This window comes from Myxocyprinus asiaticus, chromosome 37 (genome assembly GCF_019703515.2).
Source record: "Myxocyprinus asiaticus isolate MX2 ecotype Aquarium Trade chromosome 37, UBuf_Myxa_2, whole genome shotgun sequence".
In the NCBI taxonomy this organism is placed as follows: Eukaryota; Metazoa; Chordata; class Actinopteri; order Cypriniformes; family Catostomidae; genus Myxocyprinus; species Myxocyprinus asiaticus.
Window position 1 is genome coordinate 16,933,019 of NC_059380.1, and position 27,953 is coordinate 16,960,971.

The 27,953-nt window shown below is 40.3% G+C and overlaps 1 protein-coding gene across 1 annotated transcript; it reads right to left on the minus strand.

Annotated features, from left to right (window-relative positions):
* Positions 1 to 99: 99 nt before the first annotated feature.
* LOC127428360 (probable G-protein coupled receptor 179) lies at positions 100 to 27,339 on the minus strand. The gene is made up of 12 exons (XM_051676697.1): positions 26,402 to 27,339; positions 26,064 to 26,172; positions 14,778 to 14,874; positions 14,357 to 14,568; positions 11,962 to 12,030; positions 11,368 to 11,477; positions 9,731 to 9,969; positions 9,268 to 9,406; positions 9,078 to 9,180; positions 5,397 to 5,546; positions 1,944 to 4,962; positions 100 to 1,847 (listed from the first exon to the last, which is right to left on the minus strand). Exons 1-12 carry the CDS (start codon positions 27,322 to 27,324, stop codon positions 1,555 to 1,557), a joined length of 5,463 nt encoding a protein of 1,820 aa, XP_051532657.1. The 5' UTR covers positions 27,325 to 27,339; the 3' UTR covers positions 100 to 1,554.
* Positions 27,340 to 27,953: the final 614 nt, after the last annotated feature.

Sequence of the window (27,953 nt, forward strand, 5' to 3'; positions counted from 1 at the left end):
TTTTTATGTTCTGTTTTTACATCTTGATGGCTCAATAAAATTCACAGGGACATGCACAAGTACTGTATATTTGTTAAATACAGTGATTTAACACACACGTACATTGATTTTACATTGATCACACATGAAACTTGATTAAAAGCTACTTTGTGTGGTTGAAAAGTTTATTTCAGAATGATCATTTGACAGATTTTCAAGAATATAAAAATAAAATGCTGCATTTATTTCACATTGACTTAAGTTAATGGAAACTTCTTTTGGCTACTATTGAAAATCGACTGTTCTCATACAAAAATGTTCCCTCATACAAAAAGACAGTTTAATGTTCCTATTTGGGAAGTTGCTGTAACACTGCAAGTACATTTAAAATTACAGAAATAACCAAACAATCTAACTCTAGCAGGAATTATAAGTGCATTTCCAAAATAATTACTTGTGATAATTTCTGTCATGACTTTTTAGAAAAAAGCAGCATGTAAATAGGTTGAGTTGTAACAACCTAAACATGCAGACTGAAAGATTTATTTTGTAACTTTCAAGGGGTTTTTCCATATGTATTCACACACGAGTGGACTTCAAAACTGAATTCTACAAAGCAAAAAGAATATGTAATTAATATAATTTTTAAAAACTTAAATATATTTAATTAATAGGAATTGGTTGGACTTTCATCATATTTCCTTATAGATCAAGATAACTTTTCCTTGGAACAAGATTACAGACATTTTTAACAAACATGTTATTGTGTAATTAATTAAATGCATAGTAAAAAACAGAATAGTAATTATGAACAATGTGGACTTTATATTTAACATTTTTGTTAAGCACATTTTAATTCAGGATTGCTATTATTGTCATTGTGATTACAATAAAGTATGAGTCAAATTGATATGTAATAGGTAATACAGTACTGTTACTGTTTTTAAATTTAAATTTTTAGATTTTTTTTTTTTAATTAATGATATGTATATGGCACTCCAGATCAGATATTTTCTAGATTCATAACCTGTTTAGTCATTATTTAAAGTAAACTTGGTTGGTTGGAAAAGAATAATGCTGTTGATAGAGCTTAAATTGAAACAACATGGATGTACAGTAACAGCTTTCCTCTTCACTTTGTTGAAACTTTAAACAACGGATTATGACTGAAAATGTTGATGTTCTAAATGTTCCACCCTGTGTATGTCAGCATCTGATTTTGAAAGTGATGCAGGTTTTCAAATACAGTACTTAAACAATCTACATAGCCGTACGAACACACACACAAAACAATACCAAATTAAATGAGGGGTTCAAGTTAATGTAAGGCCAAAGGGAAATGTGCACAGGAGAGCAGTCGCTGTCTTGAAGCCATAGTCTTCACAAACTGCTTATTAAGCTGATAAGGTAGAGAGAAAGTTGCCATAGGTGGAATCTTTTTTAAATAACCATCATTACAGTTTGCTGGTGGCAGTGAGGGACATTCTTCATTAGCTTAAATGTGTGACCATTGGTCCATTTTGTCACAACTTTTGAGTCTTTCAAGTTAAAGCACAATGACATTGCCCTCGCAGTTCATAAGTCTGGAGGGAAGATGAAGGCCTCCGCAGCAGTTTCTGCATCACCATCATCTTCCTCTGGTACGGTCTCCTCCCAAGTGAAGACATCTGAATTATCATGCACTGTTATAGATTCTTGTCTGCCCCCCTCCATTTCCCAAGGGCACAATGCATCACGCCGAGCCAGCGGAGTGTTAACCCTCATATCTTCTGCAGGCTGTATTGCACCTATGTCTCCCTGCTCTGTGGGAATTTGACTAGTGCTTCCTTCTGTTTTTGCTGTTGTTTCAAATCTGACAGCAAGGGTATCTTGTGACACAGATTGTTTGGGTGATGGTTTTGCCTCCCATGGACAGGCATCTGAATGAACACTTTCTTGCTTCTGCAAGGTCTTCACTGGCTCACTTGTTTCCCATGGACAGACATCTGAACGAAGACTTTCTTGTTTTTGCAGTGATTTCACTGGAACTTCAGTTTCCCATGGACAAACATCTGCACAGACACTCTCTTGCTTCTGCAAGGACTTAACTGTCTCACTTGTTTCCCATGGACAAACATCTGTTCGGACACTCTCTTGTTTCTGCAAGGTCTTTGCTGGCTCAATTGTCTCCCATGGACAAACATCTGTTCGGACACTCTCTTGTTTCTGCAAGGTCTTTGCTGGCTCACTTGTCTCCCATGGAAAAACATCTGCACGGACACTCTCTTGCTTCTGCAAGGTCTTTGCTGGCTCACCTGTCTCCCATGGACAAACATCTGCTCGGACACTCACTTGTTTCTGCAAGGTCTTTGCTGGCTCACTTGTCTCCCATGGACAAACATCTGCACAGACACTCTCTTGATTCTGCAAGGTCTTTGTTGGCTCACTTGTTTTCGATGGACAAACATCTGTATGCACACTCTCTTGCTTCTGCAAGGTCTTTGCTGGCTCAATTGTCTCCCATGGACAAACATCTGCACGGACACTCTCTTGCTTCTGCAAGGTCTTTGCTGGCTCACTTGTCTCCCATGGACAAACATCTGTTCGGACACTCTCTTGTTTCTGCAAGGTCTTTGCTGGCTCACTTGTCTCCCATGGACAAACATCTGCACGAACACTCTCTTGCTTCTGCAAAGTCTTTGTTGGTTCACTTGTTTCCGATGGACAAGCATCTGCATGGACACTCTCTTGCTTCTGCAAGGTCTTTGCTGGCTCACTTGTCTTCCATGGACAAACATCTGCATGGACACTTTCTTGCTTCTGCAAGGTCTTCACTGGCACTTCAGTTTCCCATGGACAAACATCTGCACGAACACTTTCCTGTTTCTGCAACATCTTAACTGGTTCACTTGTCCCCCATGGACAAACATCAGCAAGAACACTTTCTTTTTGTCCTAATTTCGTTGGCCCCTTGTTCTTGGCATTTTCCATCCCTTCTAACCTCTCAGAGTCCTCTAATTCCCATGGACATACAGTTGCTTTTTTAATCATTGTCTCATGTAAAGAGGGTGTCTTTGTATTAGGCTCTGAATCCCTAAGATTTATGTCAGTTACAGGTGGAGGTGGTTCAGGAAAATCACTTTCTTCTTGTTTCTGTGTTTCACTTATTTCCCAGGAAAGTGCATCACCCTGAACTGTTTCTTGGTCTTCTGGACTTTGTCCTGCATGAACATAAATTATCCTTTCACCAGGTTTTATTGTGTCACTAGGGGTTTTGGTGGAGTCCAGTCTAACCTGAGATGTATTAGTGTCTAGTACATTCAAAGGACATACTTCAGGCTTCACATTTGCCTGCTTTTGTACGTCCCCCACCCCAACAGTTGTATTAAGTGTACCATCTTCAGTGTCCCTTGTTTCGTTGCAATCTGTTTCCCATGGACAAACATCAGTACAGATGCTTTTGGTTTGCAATGGTTCTGGTTCCACAACCTCCCAAGGACAAACTTCAGAAATGCTGGTTTGATGAAAAGATTTTGGAACATCCCATGGACATACCTCTGTATTTGGAACAGCCAATAAAGATTTAAGTTGGAAACCAGGGGATTTGTAGCTATCATTACATAGCATCACAGACTGTGTTTGCTTGTCACTGTATTGTCTTTGTAATACATTTTCATTCACAATCTGCTTCTTGACCTCCATGATCACCTCCTCTGACTCCCATGGGCAGATGTGAACAGGAGCAGTATGTTTGGGGCTTCTCTCAGGAGAATCTGTAGATGGCAGCCGTACTGCTGCTTGTTTCACAAGGCAAGGTTTAGTACCAATGGTAGTCATAGCCCGTCTTTGTGTCTGCGGGGTACGTTTGTCTAAAGCTGCACTCCCTGGGGACAGTCTCATGGAAGTGGACAGGGATTTTTGTAGCATCCCCTCCTTAACATTGCTTTCTTGGAGGCTTTTCTCTCTGCTCATACTTCTTCCAATCTCTTCCATGCCCTTTGCCGCAAGAAAGCTTTGGGTAGCTGAGCGAAAAGAGAAAACACGAAACTCCTGTGGCTTGCCTGAGATTGTATGTGGAGACCCTGGAGCACTACAGGAGATCGGAGGCTTGGATTTTGTGGAATCAACATCTGCTTGTATTCCATTCCCAGTTTCTGTTGCAGGGGGAGTAGGAGGTGGCAAGTATTCCCATGGACAGACATATAATAGCGTTGGTGATGATTTGGCACCAGGAGATTTGGGTTCTTCTTGATTTGAAAGAGAATATGTGACATGTTTTTGATTCTTGTTTGCGGGAAGCTCCTCTGGAACCTCCCACGGGCAGACCTCTGCCTTGTCAAATGACTCTGAGAGCAAGGCACTTGAAGTCTGCTTCTTTATACTGACCTTTACAGTTTGCTGGGGCTTTTCTGCTGGGGTTGCTTTGCCAGGAAGTGACACATTTTCAATGCTTCTGCATGGAGTCAGAGAGCGATGATCATTGCGTTCTATGACGCTAAGTGACTTCTGAAACCTAGTGGGCTCAGGAAGTAGAAGGTTAGTGTCTACTGTTAGATTGTGGGCACTGGCAGACTTGCAGACCAGTAATGTTGTGTTGATGGATCCTGCGTCAGAATGCTGTGAAGCCCGCCTGTCTGTTGTGCTCCTTATGGAGGCATTTAATAGGGAGACGTCTCTCTCTGGGGTACAGTCATAGGCACTATGGGATTTTCGAAGCTTTGGGGAGGGCTGCATTAAAATTTCATTCATCATATTAATGCTTGTGGTTTGATGACTTTTGTAATAAGATCCTGATCGGGTTATAGTTCCTATGGCAGCACTGACGTCCTTGTCTTCACGGCTGCATTGTCTGCTTAAACTTTCTGGGATCTCAGTGATTCGTTTAATGAGGGAGCGTCCAATACTGAGACGAGAGCTGCGCTTCTTTGGCAGATGGGGGTTGTTGTTTGTCATCCTCTTGGTCTTGTGAACCTCAAGCTGAGAATACAGTTTCTTCAGCTCATCCTGGTGCAGAGGAGAAAAAAGGAAAGTTGGAGGGAGCAATACAGTAGGACAGTTCGTTGATGGTGTGTAGAAAACATGATGTTCAAAACACACAAATTACAGGGCAATATTTCATAACAGGGCAAATAAAGGCAGAAGAGGAGAAGGAAAACAGGTAATGTAATAATACTTTTGTAATTATTCTTTAAAAATGCAGAAATATTAACTTTATCTTTATTATGAACTGTTAGTTTTAATTAGTATAATGTTTGTGAGAATTGTTTATATTAGAAAGAGTTTAGACTTGTTTAGATTAATTTACTGATAATGTAAAATGAATGCTATTAATGCCATAGGTAGACATTGTCATAGTGTGTTATTGTCCGTGCTTTTCTTCACAGGGCAATGTGAGGGTGTGTGTGTTAGTAGGGCTGAAGCGGGGCCAGGGAGTTTACCCGAATGTCATCGGGGTCCAGACTGTGATCACTCCAGCAGTTAGAGGTGAAACTGCTGTTGAGGTAAGAGCACGAGCGCCGCAGGTCCACCTCATCCTCGTATACCTCTGCAGCGATTTCTTCCCGGCCCGGCCGTGACATGTGTAGAAACTGCAACACAAAAACATCAATGCTAATGTTTTTCTTATACTAGTATTATTCTTACACACAGCTAACAGAAATGTAAGATGCCATGCATTGCGATAAAAACTTTATTTGTCCATTAAAGCTATGGTTAATCCAAAAATATATATTTTTGTCATGGATTTGCTCCAAACCCATTGTTTTTTTACACTTAAAATAAAATACAAAAATAGAATATGGTGGCTACATCGTCAAACCTCATTGGTTCTAGCGACATGACATCATGATGTTTGGTCAGGAGACGCGCTGTGAACCGTGAGATGTTACTTAGAGTTTCTTAACGTTTTGTTCATCACACAAAGATTGTTTCGGGAATGTACATGCTGTACATTTAAGGGTTGAAAAAAGTAGGCCAGAATTCATACACATAATACCATGTCATGAAATTGCATCTTGATTCCACAGGCCCCTTTGCTGTGCAGTGTTTGCATGTAAACATTAGCATCTAGCTAAATTGATCACCTTTATATTTACTATTGATAATATTTAAAGCTGAAATATCTCATTCCTGCGACATTAGCGCCACTGAATGGAATTGCAAAAATAAACAATATTTCCAAAACAGCTTTCCGAATACGCCCCTCATCTGCTATTGTTCATATAGTCCCGCCCCCAACTAACACCATTGGTTGAGTTACGTTGTTGGGGCAAGTCAAAGCGGGTCACTCAAAAACAAACAGAGGAATTTTTTTTAGTGCCACAGAGACAAAGTGTTTACAGTTTTCTAGAAAATGAACCTATGAATGGCTTACTTATAGTTGTCTTTGCATATGGGATAAAAGAAAGTATTTTAACACTAAAAAAGTTACATGCTTTAAGGTTTGTGCATTTAAAAACTGCATCTTCTGCCATGTGTTCCTTGTCATTCTGTACAACTGAAAATGGGGCACAAATATAAAGTATAAAATAGTGGCTAAATGATTTGCATGCGCAGAGTAAGATTTGCAAAGGGTAAATGAAGTTGCAAGTATGATAGAAAGATTTGCATGTGCAGAATAATATTTGTGAAAGTGTAAATCAAATTTCAAGTGTAAAACAATTTGCATGTTCATAGAAAGTTTTGTTAAGGTGTAAAGGAAGTGGCAAGCATAAGAAAAAAATTATTTGCAATATTTTAATGCTTAAAGTGTAATGTGTTATGAATCTGTAACTTCATATTAACATAAAATAAATTTTGATCTGTATTCTTTTGACTTTTGGCACTGGTTTAGCACCTATACATGGCCAAAAACACTGCAAACCTGCAATCAGTGATATGCACGCAAAGAAAGGGTGTCATGAACAGCTAAATGGATTGACCACGTACGTGTTTGTGGCAAAAACACCCATTCACTTGCATTGTATGGACCAAAAGAGCTGAGAAATTCTTCTAAAAATCTTAATTTGTGTTCTGCTGAAGAAAGAAAGTCACACACATCTGGGATGTCATGAGGGTGAGTAAATCATGAGAGAATTTTCATTTTGGGGTGAACTACACTGGCGGCCAGAAGTTTGGAATAATGTACAGATTTTGCTCTTATGGAAAGAAATTGGTTCTTTTATTCACCAAAGTGGCATTCGACTAATCACAATGTATAGTCAGGACATTACATGAAAAATTACTATTACAATTTGAAAAAAAAACAAACCAACGCAGAACTTATTAAACTACTTCAGAGTTCTCATCAAAAAATCCTCCGCATGCAGCAATGACAGCTTTGCAGATCCTTGGCATTCTAGCTGTCAGTTTGTCCAGATACTCAGGTGACATTTCACCCCACGCTTCCTGTAGCACTTGCCATAGATGTGGCTGTCTTGTCAGGCACTTCTCACACACCTTACAGTCTAGCTGATCCCACAAAAACTCAATGGGGTTAAGATCCATAACACTCTTTTCCAATTATCTGCTGTCCAATGTCTGTGTTTCTTTGCCCACTCTAACCTTTTCCTTTTGATTTTCTGTTTCAAAAGTGTTTTTTTCTTTGCAATTCTTCCCATAAGGCCTGCACCCCTGAGTCTTCTTTTCACTGTTGTTGAGCGGGTAGAATTCAATAAAGCTGTCAGCTGAGGACATATGAGGCATCTGTTTCTCAAACTAGAGTCTCTGATGTACTTATTCTCTTGTTTAGTTGTACATCTGGCCTTCCACATCTCTTTCTGTCCTTGTTAGAGCCAGTTGTCCTTTGTCTTTGAAGACTGTAGTGAACACCTTTGTATGAAATATTCAGTTTTTTCGCAATTTCAAGCATTGTATAGGCTTCATTCCTCAAAACAATGATTGACTGACGAGTTTCTAGAGAAAGCTTTTTTTTTTTTTTTTTTTTTGCCATTTCTGACCTAATATTGACCTTAAGACATGCCAGTCTATTGCATACTGTGGCAACTCAAAATCAAACACAATGTTAAGCTTCATTTAACGAACCAAATAGCTTTCAGCTGTGTTTGATATAATGACAAGTGATTTTCTAGTACCAAATTAGCAATTTAGCATGATTACTCAAGGATAAGGTGTTGGAGAGATGGCTGCTGGAAATGGGGCCTGTCTAGATTTGATCAAAAATTACTTTTTCAAATAGTGATGGTGCTGTTTTTTTAATGTCCTGATCAGTTGAATGCCACTTTGGTGAATTAAAGTACCAATTTCCTTCCGAAACAGCAAAATCTGTACATTATTCTAATATTTTGTGTTTAAAATTGAGCCGACACCATTTATTGATTTAAATATGAATCTCAATCTAGTGTTCAAATGTTCCTTCTTGTTTTTTCTTGTTTCTTATTTTTATTATATTTTTAATTTTAATTATTATTGTCATGGCATTTGGATTGATGGATGGAATTTTCTGGTATCATAGACCTCTTGATAGAAAACAAAATGGTAAAGTAAACCATATAAAACTAAATTCTCTGAACATTAAAAGTTAACAGTAAATATATTTTACTCTTTCTGTTAATTCTGTCATTTTGTTATTTTTTATAAGAGTGAAAAAAGTCAGAAGAATACATTTGTGTTAATATGAATTTACAAATTCACAACACGTGAATTACACTTGTGCAAAGTATTGCTAATATTATTTTCTTATGTTAGCAACTTGATTTACACCTTTACCAAACTTTCTGTGTGCATGCAATTTATTTTTACGCTTTCAATTTGAGTTGCGCTTTCACAAATCTTTCTCTGCACATGCAAATTTTTTAGGCACTAATTTATCTTCATACACAAACTCCTCCTGTTTAGTTGCGCCAGTGTTAGTCACAAAGCATGCACAAATACACACTTTAAAAATCTGGATAAAGTATAATTTCCGGGCACCTTTGACTTACTATTTTGAACATATTGTAAGACTCTTATTCTAATCTAGTATGTTAACTGGGACTCAGGGAGTGTCTTTATTTGTTACTTAGACAGCTAACTTTTAGGCTACTGCAGTGATCCACCTGAAGGATGCAAATATCATTGAAAAGCATTAACCAACGGGTTAAAACACTGCACACAGGAAACATTAGTACTAGAAACAGTACCTTTGGTATGAAGAGCAGGCCGAGTGTTACTGTAATTGTGACATGCGTGTGCGTAAAGAACAGCAAGAGCATCCAATCAGGATGAAGTGATGGTGTGACAAATCTGAAAATGACAGGCAAACAAAAACACATTTAAAACAATAGAATCTCTTATGCCTAGTTTTAAATCACAACATCTCCATTCCCCCACCTGAGAAGATGAAACAAGGAGGAGAGCAGTAGCTCATTGTGGATAGCGATGCTTATGTAACGTGGTTCATGAAATGCTGAGGGTACCGTCTTCACTGCACTGCATAGGAAACTGCCCCAGCAAAGAAACAACAGCTCCGCTGGGACAGATCAAAACCAAAAAGCCATTTCAGTTCAGTCCCTCATTTACTAATTTATGGCATTATAGCAGTAACATTATTATTATTTGTTGTAAAATGTATTAGTATTGTAACTAGTGGCTAGTGCTGAATCATTTCCAATGACTATGGTTAACAATTTTCAAATCATCAGCTAAATGCTTGAAGAAACATTAAATTATCCAGGAGCATTTATCCTTTAATTTGTCTGATCTACTAATGTGCCCCATTTTCAATTAATCTCTCTGCCAGACACCAAAGAAAAACCATGGACTACTGCCACTAGTCAAAAATGACATCACTCACCCACGGCCATCATGTAGTCCCACCGGTCCAGGTCGCACACATTGAAGCCCTGTCCTTCTGAGGTGGTGGATATGATAAGTAATGGAACATTCCGGTCTCGATTCTGCAGGACGCCCACAGTCCATGCACACAGAAACCAGCTGACAGTTAGCACAATGACTCCCAGCATCCTCAGCACACCTGTGGTAGTGATGTATGGCACTCTCTGGGCTGTTCGCGAGAGGAACACTTTCAGAACCCTGGAAGCACAAGAAAACATTGGCTGATTCATTTTGAGGGTTAGTTAGGTTAAAGGGATAGTAACCCCAAAAATGATCATTCTCTTATCGTTTACTCAACCTTATGCTGTATCAAATACGCATGACTTTGTATCTTCTGCGGAACACAAACAGATTTTTTTGAAGAATATCTTGGCTGTTATTGTCCATACAGTGTAAGTCAATGGGGTCCAAAACTCTGAAAAGGACATAAAGGCAGCACATAAGTTTTCATACGACACGTGACGCTTCTTTTATGAACGTGCATTGGGGGGGGGGGGGTCTGTCAAATAAGGACTGAAGTTTTGCTTTGTGATCCAAAGTGATTGTATTGCTTCAGAAGACATGGATTAAACCACTCAAATTGTATGGATTACTTTAATGCTGACTTTATGTCCTTTTCAGAACTTGGAAATTTTGGACCCATTGATTTACGTTGAATAGACAAAAGCACATCATACATTCTTCAAATAAAACTTTGTTTCTGTTCCGCAGAAGATAGAAAGTCATACAAGTATGAGACTGCTGTAGGGTAAAGAAATGATAAGAAAATGATCATTTTCAGGTGAACTATTCCTTTAAACCAGCTTTATTTATTTCCAGTGACCGCTTTTTTACTATTCATAGACTTCATTGTCTTGTTGTTTTCATGTGACTGAAGTCTGCATTTACATTGCAAGGCACATACTTTTTTTGTCCAACCTGTTTACATAAAACATAATCGACTGTGTTTTCATGCCAAGGCTTACTAAGCTGGCAATATTATTATTTGCATTTTAATAATTCTGCTCAATAATTTTATGAAATCATTCATTCTCATTTATGTCCATCATTTATGAAAATTTATGAGCAAAAAAACAAACAGCCTCTTTTAAAAAAAAAAATCAATTAAGAGGAGATACAAGTTTTTACATTTTTAGATGGCCAGATATTGGAAACGGATCAGATTTAGAACCACATAGGCCCAAATAGGATACAAAAATCTGATTCGGTTTATTTTGATTGCTGATTTATTTTGATGTTTACATGCATGCAACAAGATGTGCCAGATATTGGTGAAATTGGTTGACAGTGCAAATGTGGCCAAAGTCATTTCTGGCTCAAAATATTCAAAAGAGAATTATGATCAAAAGAAAGACATTGAGCTGGTTAAATACTACCCAAAGATCCTATCAGTCCTTGTGAACTTCTGTAAGGTCAAAACAGATCAATAACCTAGTGTATTCTTATTTAGCCTTCAGAGGGTGCATTTCGGGTGGTGTTTTATTATGCAACATTACTGGTGCTTTTACAACATTATGTTCTGAGGACAGATATACAGGAGAGACAATTAGGAGAGAGGGCTAAGATCACAAATGACAGGATTGATGTGCCACAGACCGGTACATCTTGAGTGTCACAGTTCCATAAACAATGGCAAAACCAAGCAGACGGACCCAGCGGAGAAGAATGCACCGGAAAGTGCTGGGTTTGAAGTACAGAATGAAGACCTGTAAACAAAGATTTAAAAAACAAATCAAGGACAGACATGAGACTGATAAAATTATTTATGGAAGGTGTAAAAATCCTATTTTTGTTTAGTAAATATTTGCTTAATATATGCTTAAATGTTTATATTAACATATTGTTCACTAAAAACTTTCAATCAGGACTGGAGTATGTTATGTAGTAAATCCTTTAGATAACAAAACAGCAGGGAGTTCAACATTTAAAGCAAATTCTGAATGGTAAAAAAATGCTATACTAAGCACAGATACAAAAAAAAAATCGTAAGGAGAAACTATTTAAACTAATATTAATCTAGTCCTAATCAAGAGCATAATTAGTAATATAGATTGTTTATATTAGGAATTGCGGTGGATTCATAAGATAACCAATGAAGTGATCATTTTCTCTCTCCCACTTGATATACAGCTATTATTATTTCAAATGCAGTGCAGTAATCTGAAAAGAAGATTTTATTTGCACACTCACCGGGAAGTACAGCAACAGAGAACCACACAGGATCATTTCCAACAGCAAAAGCCCTGATGACCGGATCCGCTGAAAGATAGAAAAAGAGGTGAGAAGTGGAGTGTGACTGAGAACAAGTGAAATTGCTGAAGCTTTCAAATGCATCATCTGTGCAGTGTGCACAAACTTTAATGTAGATAATTGCTCAGTGCTGTTGTGGAATATTCAAATCAGGGGTGGACTGGGAAGAGAAATCGGCCTGGGATTTTACATAGAAACTGGGCCAAAATTTGCTGACATATAAATCTAACATTTTTATATGTCTGTTGATTATTTCAAATAAAAAAGCAGCTACAGTTGCCCCCTGACCAGCAATCAAGTGATGTGAATTAAAACACATCAACTAAAACCTCAGTAAACAGTCAAAGTAAGATTTTAATATACATTTGAGTGAATTTGAGAACAAAGAGTTCAGTTTACCCAAAAAAAAAAAAAAAAAAAAAAAACTAATTCTCTCCACAAATGTCATGTAAAAAATATTCAACCCCCAAAGTCAATCATATGTGGAGCATCCTTTATCCTTAATAACCGCAAATACATGTTTCAGGTAAGTGTTCTCAGGCTTCAGACACCTCTCTATTAGAATTTTTACACATTTCTCATGAGCAAAAGCTTCCAGCTCATTGACATTCTTTGGTTTCTGTGCTGCCACTGCTTCCTTGAAATCCCAACAAAGGTTTGCAAAGGGATTTTAATGATGGACTGAAAGGGCCATTTAAGGACATTCCACGACCTATCCCTGAACCAGATTTTGGACAACTTGGATGTATCCTTGGTGTTATTGTCTTGATGGAAAGTCTAGTGATCACCGAGCTTCAATTTACACACTGAAGGCATCACATTTTTCATGCCAAAATGGCCTGATACCTGAAAGAATCCATGGTGTCAGTCACATAGTCAGGATAGCCGTTTCCTGCAGCCGCAAAACACCCCCATAACAGGACTGACCCACCTCCATGCTTGACTGTGGGGATGGTGTCGTTCTTGTCATCACCTTGTCATCTTACTCCAGACGTACTGCTGACCCATGGGTCTAAAACTCATTTTCAGTTTAGTGTCATACGTCTATAAAACCTTCTTCCAGGACTCCACAGGTCTTTCCTACTTCTTTCCTAATTACTTTTTGAATATTCAAGTCAACATTTCCCTTGGTGAAGTTTGGCTTTCTTCCACACCCCAAGAAGGTTGCTGTTGTACCATATTTAAAAAATGTATGAATGGTGCTGCCAACTTTGTCTATTGGAAATTGAAGTGCCTTGGAAATGTACTTTTAGCCATGACCTTTCTAGTGTAATGAAATAAGCTCCTCTATCAGCTTTTGAGACAGCTTATTTTTAATATTTTTTTTGCATAGAAATACATTTTTGCTTACAACGCTAAACTTAAATTTTAAAACTTAAATAAGTGCCATTGCAGATTGATGACTTAATTTTGTTTTAAAACAATTACTTGTGTAGCCTTACATATTTAAGAAACAGCTACATGCAATAGGGGTTGACTAATTATGACATGGCTGTATTTTAAAAAAATCCTGCTATTTAGAAATATTAGGTTATATATTCACACTATGACTTTGAATGTGTCACTCAACTGATGTAAAGTTTAAAAATTCTGGGTCATCAGAAAAGCTTACCATTGTAAATCATTACTGATAAACAGCTGCCACCACTTGTGCACGTTACTCAGCTACCTGAAACTTGTATCAGTTGGTAATTCTGACCAACTATCCAAAATGTAATAATTCGCATTTGATAACAGTAAAACTCAGAACATTCTGTAATTAACACACTTTAATTTAATTTTACTTCATTGTAGCATTTGGATTTGCATGGGCTTTAAAGATCAATTGAAGTTAATACAACATGCAACAAAGTCAGTTTTTAAAGTAACACCCATTATTAACTGGAAAAACATCAAGTCGGGCAACATGTGCATAGCCCCAGGTGGTACCATTCTGAGTGTCAGATATTACGGATCCTGTCATCATCACATGGCATTGTAAACACCAAGGTGATAAACTGTGTGAGGTTATATCCTGTATAGCATATAAATCCTTCTCACTGACTGTGATTATGCATTTCCTCCTTATTTAGCAGTGTAAATCCAGCAAACTTTCCTATTATATGTACATTTCCTATTATATATAGTGTAAACTTAAAATTTTCTTATAGTTATATTACCCTGGCATTAAATAATTAAAAACATAGTCCGCACTGCTGCGATGGGTTTTTGCAAACGGGATTGCAAAAATAATATTTGCTGTGGTTTCCCATCACCGCTATAAATGTTTACCATGTTATAGTTTACATCCTCATTTCATTCCCGGAAATGTGAAAATGGCTCATTGAAAACTTACCTTGGTTCTTCTGCACTGATATGCCACTAGCATGCTGATAACCACAAGGACCATAAAGAGTCCCTGCACAGCCAGAACACCTGCTCTGAGGAGCCAGTCTTCTTGCACCCAACACGGGGTCCCATCCTCACACTGAGCACAGCCAGGCCAACAGGGTAGACACACAGGGACTTCAGGGTAACAAGCTCGGGTACCATTCACACGGCTCCCCACTGTAACACCAGGGGCAAGGGTTGCTCATCATAGATATAGCAAATAAAACCTAAGGTTTCTTCTTGCATTCTACTTTGACCTTTATCTAATCATTCAATTCAGAGACTATTTTATGCATTGTTTGCTATATGTTGTCTTATCAAATACAACAAAATCCATTGTAGATTGTTCATAAGCAACCAATTTATGATTGTTTTAAGCCTCTTACTTTTGTGTCTTATGTCTGGAACTGGGCTGTAATAGCCCTTTTTACATCGGCAGCAGTACTGACCCATCCGGAAACCCTGTTGCGGGATTGGCTCGCACTGGAAAGAAAAAAGAGAGAGTGGCTTCATAAATTGCTCGTGTTTTACCTGGTAAAAAACACATTTCTAGCTCTTTAAAAGGGGCAATGAACATGTATGTTTCTGCCAGTGATGTGGGATTGTGTGGGATTGTTTTCTCTCTGCTTTCTCCCATTAATTGCATATACAGTCTCTCATCAGCGGCTTATCTGTGAGAGTCGGCTGACCCACACATCGGACTCACTCTGAGTTAATCTAAGCTAAATCCTAAATGGAGGGGTAATACTTCTATTGGCGGAGTTTGATATTTTTTTATTCAGGGAAATCCAGCACCCTACACATACATAGACACAGAAACTACTTTGTAAGTCTCTGTTCACTCATATTATTTTGTTAATGCGTAACGCGCAGAGTAATAATGTATAGCTGAAAACATTTTTCCAGATCTTCACGGTATCAAGTGGTTCCTCAGTAAACCCAACACTCATGTCATGTTCTTTATTATATTATATGTACTATTTGTGTGGCTGTGTGGTAATGTTTGATGCTTTTGTGATGTGTTTTTTCTTATTTTGTCTATGCAGCAACAAGAAGTCCACAACAAATTTCCATTCTGGGACAATAAAGTATACTTTACTTTACATTCCTGTACATACTTTACATTCATTTTAATGAAAATGCATTTAAACTAAATTAATAAAACAATTAGTGATTGTGCCAAGATTTCCAACATCATATGTAACCTCTAAACGATGCATGGTAATGTATCATTTAATGTGCCAAACTAATGTTTTGTTATAATAATGCCATCATTATGACACAAAACTGTTCTATTTATATGTTGCTCCATTAATTTGTGGTCGGATCAACTCAACTCTCATTAAATTCGTTCAGTGTTCCAAATCCTGCTGTTGTTGAACCTGCTAACACCTCTGAGCTTGTGCACTGTTGGTGGGTTCGGAGGGTGGGGGGTCTTTTGGAAGGGGGAGTTTGTGAGCTCCTGCCCTCTTGGGGTAGGCTGGGAGGGGGTCGGAGTTGTGGGGGTATGTGAGCATCACAGGATTATCATCTTAATCCTTCAGATCATCCTGCACCCAGTGCTCACATCTTTAAATAGAAGGACTGGATGAAAGTGGGAGGATGATGATGAAAAAGGGTGGGAACAGAAGATGGAAAATGTGATATATAATAGTATGGTGAGAAAATGCAAAAAAAAAAAGTGGTTTGTGCAGATTTAGAAAAATTACCATGTGATGATATATAGATGTCAAATCTTCAGTTTATGATGGCAACAGACGTCATGAGATTATTAAAAGTACATAAGAGCCCAAATAAAGAAGTCTAGGTAAAGAAATTGTTTATAGTGTTATTTAAATTGTGTCCATTTGTAATGAATGTGCAACTAGAAATATTAAAACCTGATCTTGTGATGTCAATCATGCTCACAGACCAACAGAAACACATGCAAAATAAATCACTTCACTATAAATGTCCTCTTGACATTTAGTGACAGTGTTTCAAGTGTATCTCTGAATGTGCTCTGGCACTGCCTGTCCCTGGTGAGTGGAATCCACCCATGCACATAATGTCGGTTATAAAAGTAACTGTGAGTAAAAGTATCTCAGTGTCCAACCTGTTATTATCCAAAACTACTGATCACAGGCATCTGTGTTAAAGATTATAAGCATCTAAACAAGAGCCCTTACCTCAGAAACATCTCATGAGACAATTATGACAGATTACCTTGAAATCACAAAAGGCTGAAACTAGCCTTGTTAATCTTTTTCCTCTAAAGCCATTTAAAAAATGTAGATGATGCAAAGGACCAGCTTTCAATTTCTAACCAAAAACTGAATTAGTTTAACCCTGTAAAGCCTATCATCCTGGTACACAGCAATTCATTTTTTAATAGGATTTTTGTTATTTGAGTTTCTCTTAGCCCATCAGTGATGTGCACAGAACAGGGGCAGCAGGGGCGCAAGCTCACAAGCTTGGTTCCTTACAACTCAGTACACTTGACATTGCGTAGCAATGCATATGGGGAATACCTTCTTATACGACCTAGTTGAAACCTCTCTACAATAACACCACTATTCTAATTTTGGCTATGGTGATTGATCCCCACCTGTTTTGGCGCAATACTGTCCGCTATAAAAACAGGTGCACAAACACCATTTCCTCAGAATTTCTTCAAGACAGTGATCATCTCATCTAGAAGCCTTCAATCTTTGCCGTCGATATACACGAGTCAGCAGGCAGAATCTTCGCAGGAAGACTTTCCGTTCCCCTGCAGTGCTCCATCGAACATCACACCGCCTCGCCGATTGACGCTTTGCTGGTGAATGGGCCTCAGCATGCTGATTCCCCGCTGCTTCAGCAGGGTTTGTGTATCCTTACAAAGCAATTGTATATTGTGTATTGTATATTGTGTGATAAATATATAAATATAAATATATGTAAATATAAATATATTGTGGAGCGGGACATGGTCGTGTGTCTGTCAATGGGGAGAGAGGAAGCGGTAAGGGCCATCACCTGGTGATTGTTAATATTAAACACCTGTGTCTCGTTTCAGTGACGACGGAGACGGGCTATAAAGGACCACCAGAGTGACAGAACAGGGGAGAGAGTCAGAGACAAACACACTCCTGAAGCTGCAAGCTGAAAAGCCAGTTCTCTGTTGTGAAGCTAAAAAGCCAATACTCTGTTGTGAAGCTAAAAAGCCAATACTTTGATTGTGAAGCTGAAAACGATTGAATAAAAAGCTGACTTACCTGGACTGCCACCCCGCTTCCTGCTTCCTTCTTGCTGGAGCTTTTACATATATATTAATTTATATATTTATACATCTAAAAGAGTCACTTACGTGTTCGCGTCTTTTTAAAGATGTCGTTTCGTAAGTGTTCCTTGTGCAAGAGGCACATTCCACCATCAGATCAGCATGAGAGCTGCGTTTACTGTCTGGGCCGCACCCATGCAGAGTCAGCTCTCATGGAGACAGACCGCCCTCACTGTGAGGGCATGAGTCTCAAGACGATTCGCTCACGAATCACCCTCGCTCTGAGGGACGATTCAGCCTCACGCGCCCTCCCACCCGCCTCTTCTGTGATACCAGAGGATTCACACAAGGAGGCACGGCAGGGCTGCAAGGTCGAGCAAGATGACTTTGAGGTGGTCCTCGTGGCGGCACACGCCCCGTGAGCCCCTCAATCTCTCCTCAATGTGCGAGATGAGCTCCGACCTTCTGAAAGAGTGGGCGGCCTCGTCTAGTGCAGCGGTTCTGACGCTGGGGATGATAATGATGATGTCATGTCTCTCGCTGCATCAGGCGAGTGGTCAGTGGATGATGCTGCCGCCCCTCCCCCTAGTGAGGGAGAGGAATGTGCACGCGCCACTGACAGGGAGATGCTCCGCGTCCTTACAAGGGCAGTCGAAGTGCTTCACCTTGAGTGGTCTCTCCCAGAGGAACCTGAACAGTCTTGCCTCAATGAATGGTTCCTGCTGTCTGGATGCTGTCAAATGACAGCGTCCCACAAATTTGCCCCATTCTTCCCCGAAGTTCATTTCAACTATCAACTATCTAAGTCCTGGCGCGCGCCCTTCTCGGCGTGCTCCCGCAGTGACGTCATCCTCTTTAATGTGGATCACAGGAAAGAAAACAGTTATGCCCAATTACCCCCTGTGGAGGAGGCGGTAGCGGCACACCTCTGCCCATCGAGTAACAGGGTGTGGAAATCACACTCCATACATCCTTCCAAACGTCCTTGACAAACGTCTGCACTGGCGGGAAAAGCTTACTCAGCAGCAGGACAAGCTGGATCAGCACTCCACGCAATGGCGGTGCTCCATGTATTTCAAGCCAAGCTCCTCAGGCAAATGGACAAGCACGGCTTCTATCCAGAAACATTCAAAGAGCTACGCACCGCTACCGACTTAGCGCTGCATGCCACGAAAGTCACTGCGCAGGCCATCGGCAAGTCCATGGGCAACCTGGGAGTTCTGGATCAACATATATGGCTGACCCTCACAGAAATGAGTGATAAGGAAAAAGCCACTCTTTTGGATGGTCCAGTGTCTCCAGCCGACCTCTTTGGCGGCTCTGTGATTATGTTTTCTGAGCGTTACTTTATGACTCTTTACAGTCACAGGCAATGAGACATTCTATGCCCAAATGGAGTATATCACAGCCAGTTCGCCCTTGCTCTGTTTTGAGCCACCGCCCGACTAAAAGCCCCATACCTGCTGCCTCACCGGCACCTGCGTATCAGCACGTGCAGCAAAAGCGCTCCTGATGGGCACAACCCTTTGAAGTGGAAAGCAGAGCCTGCAGTTCCCTCCAGGTCTGCTCCAAAAAAGGCTCGATTGGAGACACAAAACACTGTTCCCCATCTCCCCACTACTGGTTGTTGGGAAAGGAATATTGTTGTTCACAATATTGTTCAAAATGTTGTTTCTGTGTCTTGCACTCAAATAAATGCAATAAAAAATGCAATAAGTGCAAAAAAGAATACAGCACTTGTTGCAAATGCACGAGATGCTCACACATTCTCAAAAAAGCCCTGTTCCTCTTCAAAGCACACACATTACGTGCAACCACTTCCCTATAGTGAGCGTCACATCACATCATACAGTGAGCAATCCAAATTGCCCTCTGTCCCTTTACACGGACGTGTGGCGAGCCCTAACGGGTATTTCAGAATGGGTGCAAAAAACTATAAAGCATGATTATATGATCCAATCTGCACCAGTGTTATGAGCTAAAAAATACACAATCTCATGATGAAAAACGCAATAGAGATTGTGCCAAATTGTCAAACACAAAAAGGGTTTTACAGCCTTTATTTTCTTGTTACAAAGAAAGACGGCAGTCTTCGGCCAATCCTGGATATGAGACATTTAAATCACACACTCACAAAGTGCGCATTCAAAATGATTACTTGGAAACGGATCTTATCGCATGTACGCCCACACGATTGGTTTGCGTCGAAAGATCTGAAGAATGTGTACTTTCATATCCAAATTGTACGACATCACAGGATGTTTTTGTGATTCGTGTTCAAGGGAACAGCGTATCAATTCAAAGTCCGGCCCTTCGGACTGTCTCTGGCTCCTAGCACATTCACGAAGTGCATCGATGCGGTTCTCGCCCCTCTAAGACTGAGCAGCGTACGCATCTTGAACTACCTCGACGATTGGCTGTTACTGGCACAATCAGAGGCTCTGTTATGCCAGCACAGAGACTTACTGCTTCAGCATCTAAACAGTTTGGGCCTCAATGTGAACTGGGCGAAAAGCACGCTCTCCCCCAGCCAACAAATCTCCTTTTTGGGAGTTTGCCTTGACTCCACGAGCAGGTGCGTGCACCTTACGAGCGAGCACATTCAGGCCATTCTACAGTGTCCGTCTCAGTTCAAATTGGGGAGAAAACTTCCATTGAAGCTGTTTAAGAAAGCACTGGGATTTATGGCGCCGGCGTTCCATTAGGTCTCTTACACGAGACCTCTGCAGTGCTGGCTGAAGCGCCGTGTGCCACAACATGCTTGGCGCCAAGGGCGCATGCGCATCACTATATCCCGCTGCTGTATAGCTGCTTTAGCACCATGGAAAGCTCTTGTGTTTTACCAGCGAGGTGTTGCGCTGGGGCAAATTGTCAGGCAGAAAGTGGTGACCACGGATGCTTCCAACACAGGTTGGGGGGCTGTGTGCAATGGACGCCCAACTTTCGGCACCTGGACAGGAGCGAAGAAAGCATAGCACATCAACTGCCTAGAGCTATCGGCTGTATTTCTAGCCTTAAAGGATTTTCAGTCAGAAATAGTGAGCTGTCATGTCCTGGTTTGCTCAGACAACATGACAGTTGTGGCATATATAAACCGCCAAGGTGGAATTCATTCACTGTCACTGTTGAGACTGACGCTTCGCCTCCTCCTATGGGGTGAACATCATCTCCTCTCCCTGAAAGCGACATATGTCCTAGGCCTCCTGAATTACGGTGCGGCCCTACTGTCACACCAAGGGGTGATACTGGGTGAAAAGACTTCATCCTCAAACTGTATTGAGGATTTGGGAAATATTCGGCAAAGCAGAAATCAATCTATTTGCCTCAGTGGAGAATGCCCACTCTCCCCTCTGGTACTCGAAGTCCCAAGCCCCACTGGGAGCAGACCCAATGGCACACACATGGCTGGCGAAACGCAAATATGCATTTCCCCCAGTATGCCTGATTCACTCTGTCATATGCAAAGTCCGAGAGGACAAGGAAATGGTTTTATTAGTTGCACCAAAATGTCCCAACCAGCCATGGTTTCCAGAAATTATGGAGATGCTGTACAGCTCACCATGGCAAAAACCACTGAGGAGGGATCTCTTCTCTCAAGCGCAAGGCACAATCTGGCATCCACAGCCCCAGCTGTGGAACCTGCATATGTGGCCCCTGAATGGGTGCACTAGACATGCCAGAACTGACGTGTTCAGTCATGAACACCATTTTACAGGCCAGAGCACCGTCCACGAGATGCCTCTATGCACTAAATGGAAGGTGTTCACTGATTGGTGTCTCTTACATAGGAAAGACCCAGTAAACTGTCCCATATATGAAATTCTGATATTTCTTCAAGAGCGATTAGACGCAGGACTCACCCCGTCAATGCACAAATTGTATATGGCAACTATTTCACACACATGAAGCCGGCGCCTCTATAGGCAAGCATGATTTAATCATAAAGATCCTTAAGGGAGCAAGACAATTAAACCCACCTTGGCCTGCTACAGTCCCGACTTGGGACTTAACTTTAGTCCTAAAAGCTCTCGCATGGCCTCCCTTCGAGCCTTTGGACTCTGTTGATTTGTGCATGCTCTACATTAAGAAAGCACTACTGCTGGCTCTGGCCTCAGTAAAACGGTTAGTTGACCTGCATGCACTATCAGTCGACAATTCATTTCTGGAGTTTGGCCCTGGTCTTTCAAGAGCCACTGTCAAACCCAGGAAAGGCTATGTGCCTAAGATCCTAACCACGCCCTTCAAAGCGCAGGTGGTTCACCTTCAGGCCTACTTCCCTCCACCATTTAATTCAGATGAGGAACAATCATTGCATTTGTTATGCCCTGTGCGGGCACTACATGCATACCTTGAGCATACTTGCCAGTTCAGACTGTCTGATCAGCTCCTTTATATGCTATGGAAGATGCACAAAAGGAATGTAAGTCTCCAAGCAAAGGCTCTCCACTGGATTGTCGATGCAATTGCCCTGGCTTATGAGTTGCAGGGTAAGACTTGTCCAATTGGTGTTAAAGCAGCCTCAACTAGAGGCATGGCCTCCTCATGGGCATGGACAAATGGTGTGTCCTTACAAGACATATGTTTTGCAGCAGGATGGTCCTCTCAAAACACATTCGCAAGGTTTTACAACCTAGACATTACGTCTCTACTTCATAAGTCCTCTCTGTTTAGAGCACTTGCTATTCATTGGCCAAATATATATACTTGTGCCCCTCCCTTTAAGTACGGGCTCCACATCATTTACACAACCGCCTGCATGCAGGCCATTATAATTTACCATAAAGCCACAAGCACTTTCATTATAAATAAACTCCCTTCCCAACTGGGTTCATAAGGAGTTAATTCATACTATATGACTATAGTTCATATATTGTTATGAGTGCTCCCTTCCTGGCCAACAGGAGGATCACTCACTGCAGCATACTCATGTCGGTCGCCATCCCATGAGACTCCGGCGTAATGTTCCTCTCTGGGAAGTTATGTTGTGTAGTGCGGCGTGATGGGATTCTGTTCCCCATATGCGTTGCTACGCATGGTCTAGTGTACTGAGTCGTAAGGGAACGTCTAGGTTACGTACGTAACCTCGGTTCCCTGAGACGAAGGGAACGAGACATTGCGAATGCTAGCCGCACAACAAGACTCAGAGTTCTTGAGGTACTAGCGATGCGCTCCTTGTTTTCAGTCAGAAATTCTGAGGAAATGGTGTTTGTGCACCTGTTTTTATAGCAGACAGTTTCACGCCAAAATAGGCGGGGCTCAATCACCATAGCCAATATTAGAATATTGGCGTTATTGTAGAGAGGTTTCTACTAGGTCATATAAAAAGGAATTCCCCATATGCGTTGTAACGCAATGTCTCGTTCCCTTCTTCTCAAGGAACCGAGGTTACTACGTTTTTCACTCACAAACTTTCCTATCGGCAGGTTGATTTGACCGTATGTTTGACAGTATTTGTACAGTAAATAATCATATTTAGTTAGTTATGGAAACGGAGCACTTTTAATGTGTCAGCAAATTAAAAATCACCTGGTAAAAGTTGGTTTAATTGCTTAAGCATTGCAAAGCCTTTGAAACGACAACCATTTTGTGTAATTCAGTTGAGTAGTTATTAATTAATTTGATGATTTCTTTTTCAGCACAGAACGTCAAAAGTATGCCAAAACATATTTATGTAATATTATTTAAGCGAGTCAAGAGCAAGCATATTATAATTTCCTCATTTATTTTCTGCCTGCAGTGCAGGCAACATGAATAATAAATCATATGTAACTAAATTTCAACATGTTCACATACTTTTAACACATTTTTGATGCTGTAATAATTTAATAAATGTTTTTAAATCCAGAAAATACATTGCTTGCATTGCTTTTGTTTATTTATGAAACATGTAGTTAGCATTTTGGCTGTGTACCGACAGAACGACGCAGACACACCAACGCAGAACTAAATGCAAACCAACACAGGTCAGATAAAAAGTCCTCTCCATGTATTGTTTTGTAAGTTCATCAACAGAATAATACTCGATTATTAATTATAATGGGAGCAGGCGAATACAGTCATAAACTGATGGAGCTGTCTGATTCAGCCAAAGCCAGTTTGTTTTTTATTTAAACCAATAGACTAATCACTTTCAGGAAAATACCATGGTATTACCATTTTTGGACATGTAGACTGCCATGATAACCATCCAAAACCATGGTGATGAGGTCAGAGTGGAAGCAGCAGAGATGAAATGATAGAGTAAAGTGAGGGAGCAGATATGAGAAAAGTGAAAAGAGTGATGAGACAAGAAAAAAATTTGAACCCTATAATAATAATAATAATAATAAAAAAATAAAAAATAAATTTAAATTAAAAAAAAATATATTACACAGTACTGTTACCAGGCCAATACCATGGTTCTGAATGATTCATATTTCATGATACTGTCATGATCTATTCCAAGGTACTTCAAAATTACCATGGTTTTACTATGATACATGTCAAAAACATGGGATTATCACAGAACATATCTGAAAAAAAAGAAAGAAAGAAAAAAGAAAAAGTGTAAAATATGGTGCTTTTTGTTAGGAATATAACAGAATAGGCTATTATTTGTCATAAAAGAAATAATGGGGGAAAAAAACATGTATATAATACAAGATTAATGCTATACTCAAAAAGCAAAGAATTAGTTAAGTATACAGTATGTAAGTGCTACTCTTTAAAAATAAATAAATAAATATATATATAAATTAAATAAAAATCAGTGCCCTTTTTTTATCATTTCGCCCCTGTCCCTGCTGAGGTCTGTGCACACCACTGTAGTCCTTACATGCCACAAATCAAATGTTTGGGAGTTTGGCCATGACAACTCCATGTTCTTGGTCTATATAAATATATGACATTACAATTCAGCACATCAAATCAGATATAAACAATTATATATAAACAATTATTATCATATGCTTTTTATGCACAAAACAATATATTAATGTTTTTAAAAAAAACATTGTAAAACCTTTTTTTTTTTTTTTTTTTTTTTTTGCTGGGTTTCAGGAGATTATAGTAAGATCATAATATCATCATAATAGCTTGCAATATTAAACAATAAGAACTTTATAATGACAGAGCAGGCTGCATACAGTATATAAAATACATGTAAATATCAGTTCCCACTTAAAATATATCTTGTAAAAATTACATGTCAGTATTTTCAAAGCTTTGTGTTTTTTATTGCAGTAAGTGTGAATGGAATGTAATGATGATTGAGAGATACCTTTAAAAGCCTGTTGTATCATATTTGTTACATGCATTTCAAAAAAATACATTTTTGCCAAGCACAAGTTGCTTCAATTCAGCAAATGCTATTTTTTTAAATAACAGTAGCAATATAAACATTATTGTTCCTTTGAATTTATGACAATCAGCAAAAAGATTTCACAGCAAAAAGAAATATGCATCACAGTATGAAAACGACCAGTTTGGAAAAGACGTTGCAAGGCAGGCCCAGTTCTATGTGGGTGCTTCAGGGTGCTTAGCACCCCAAAACGAACCTTAGAGTACCCTAAATTGAATATGTAAGCCTAATAATACTAGCCTAATAATACTGTATACTGGCAAAGCCGATTTCCTTGAATCCCGCCAAAAATATAGGTTAAGACCTCTGCTCGCATATAGAGAATTTGTAGTGGAATTATCTCGCTCAGTCCAACGCTAGTTGTTTCTGATTTCTGCTCAGGGATAAAGTGACCAATAACCACTGGTCTAAGTTTCCCAAAGCCAAATCCAAACTTTAACTATTAGTACAACACGAATACTCACTCTAGATCAGAGGTTGCAGATAACATCTTCCGACTTCGCTTGCTGCATTCATGTGCAGAGAAAACATAGCTATAAATGACTGTACATAAAAAACTTTCATAAATTGAAGATAATGTAGTTTGTGGATTAAATATTAAGTTGTTTTGGTAGCATTAAACATCCATCCTTCTTCTATAGCCGCTTGTCCTATGCAGGATTGCAGGGCGTGCTGGAGCATATGCCAGCTGTCTTGGGCCAAAAGCAGTGAAACACCCATGATTTCATTAAAAAAATAAATAAATACATCTCCATTTTATACAGAGAGAGCACCCCCACTATTTTCAGAAGCACCCTCAGTGATTTTTATGTGGAACTGGGCCTGTTACAAGGTCTTCTTCTTCCAGGAGTACATTGCCTAAAACAGGGTTTTCAGCAAAGTAGTTATCATGTTGATGATGTAGAGGCTTTAGACATGTATCACATATGATACACACAGGATGACATGCCTCTTGACAATTGCCCAGTATCCACAGTAAGTCCCTTATGGACCTCACTGTATTTTCAGCTTTTGGCACTTCTTAGTAAACATCTATAGTGTAACAGTAAGTAGTGAATTATTATTATCTGCATGTAGGCAGTGTACACTCACCTCCATGCTGGTACGATTACACTGGTGTGTGTTTGCAAACCAGAAGTTTCCAATGGCACACTGATCCATATTGAATCCCTGGATGTTCACGTCGACACGGACCACACCCCTACCATCAGAACGGATGGAAAGACAACAAAGATACAGTAATGACGAGTAACGGTAATGATGGAAGACTTGGGAGAAGAGTCCAATTAAAAGAATGAAGACTAAATGGTTTATTAAAGTGATGTAATTCAAAGACAGTAATAAAAAACTTGATCACAAGTAAACAAAACCACCATCTAGACAACAAAGATGAACAAAGTTCAGTAACATCTAGAATAAGGTTTACTGACCTGAACTCTGGGCGGAGGTCTGGCTTCAGCCCGTAAAAGGGCATGGAGAGGCTAATGAGCCATCCTGGCAAAAAACGGCCACCTTCACACTCAAGGAAAGGTGCTTCGCCCCAGTGGACCCCACTGCTATTGATCACGTAACTGTCCCCACGTGCCCACTTGGGAGTGTCTAGGGTGCTTAGATCATTTAGCAAAACCCGTTTAGACATGGCATGGAGGGGTGGGGAGCTGGACTTGAATGTGTTAAACCAGCCCTGGTCCGGGGCAGGAGGAAGGAACCCACTCCAGGCAGCAGTGAGGTCTTGCAGGAGAATGTCCTGTGCTGAGCCCTTGGAGGCACGGAGCACCAGTTGGGGCTGCTGGATAATGGGGTCTGCATCAAAAGTCAGAAAAGCTCGTCTGACCAGGCCTGGCCTGTACCCTTCGAGCATGGCCCGGACCAGTGCATGGTACCACTCAATATCCTCTCTCACACTCGTTTCTCTAAGCTCACTAGCTTGGAAAATCAAGTTGAGGAAGTTGGCAGCATTGGTCAGAGATCCTATGGCTTGATGCAAGAGAGGGGGAAGGTTTCTAGGTGGAGCTCCCGTCAGAATTGGCAGCTGGAAAGGCTGTGTACAGGTAGAGGAAGCCAAAGAGGAGGTATCACCTGTGTAGAGGTAATTCTCTGCAGCAGACCAGTCCTCCTCCACGCTCACTTTTACAGTTGGGCTAGGGCCCTGACTAGTGGGCAGGATGCTGAGGGAGAGGCTCTTCCCTGCTATGATGCTGGTATTTGAGGTCGTAAGAAGGGGCGCTGATGTGGGCTCCTGGCTGGAAATGCCCCCAAGTTCAGACAAAGTGCTGAGTTGAGCAAAAATCAAGCAGGGCAACAAGAGCAATAGCGCACCATCACAGGGGCCCATCCTTGCAGATCTGTGCATCGCTTCTCCTCCAGTGCCTTTTGTGATATTCCTCAAAGGAAAAGGTCAGCTTCCTGCTTTCTCACATCCTGACAGAAGTTTTCGGAGTGCACGCTCCCATTTCTCCTCTGCTTCTTTCTTCTCTTAAATGTTTTAGTGCAGGTATACAGACAGACACGCTGCAGCAGGTGTCAGTGGTAATAGTGGAGTGGGGTTGTACCGTACTTTGCTGCCACCAGCGTCTAGGTTTCACACAGATATGAATGTGCATGCACAGACTGACATACATTACACATTTTCAAAGCTGAAGATGAAGCTCAAAGGAGGCAAAGCTTAAGTTTCATACTCTCCTGTGCCCAGTGTATCTGTTGGTTCGTACGCTGACAGCTGCTTCTTGGATAAAGCTAATCAAGATGATGCTGCTGCAAAATTGAGGTCTCAGATGCTGCTATGACAACAAAGAGACTGATCATCATCCAGCATGGAGTCCATCAGCCTAAGAGAAACCAGACAGAGACCAGAAAAAAATCAGAGTAAAAAACAAATGTCACTGGTTCTCCCTCACACTCTCTCTGCAGTCCTCCTGTAAATCTCTCTCTCTCCCTTTCTCGCTCTTCCAATCTCCCGGTAGTGCTGAGTGTGGAGAGAAG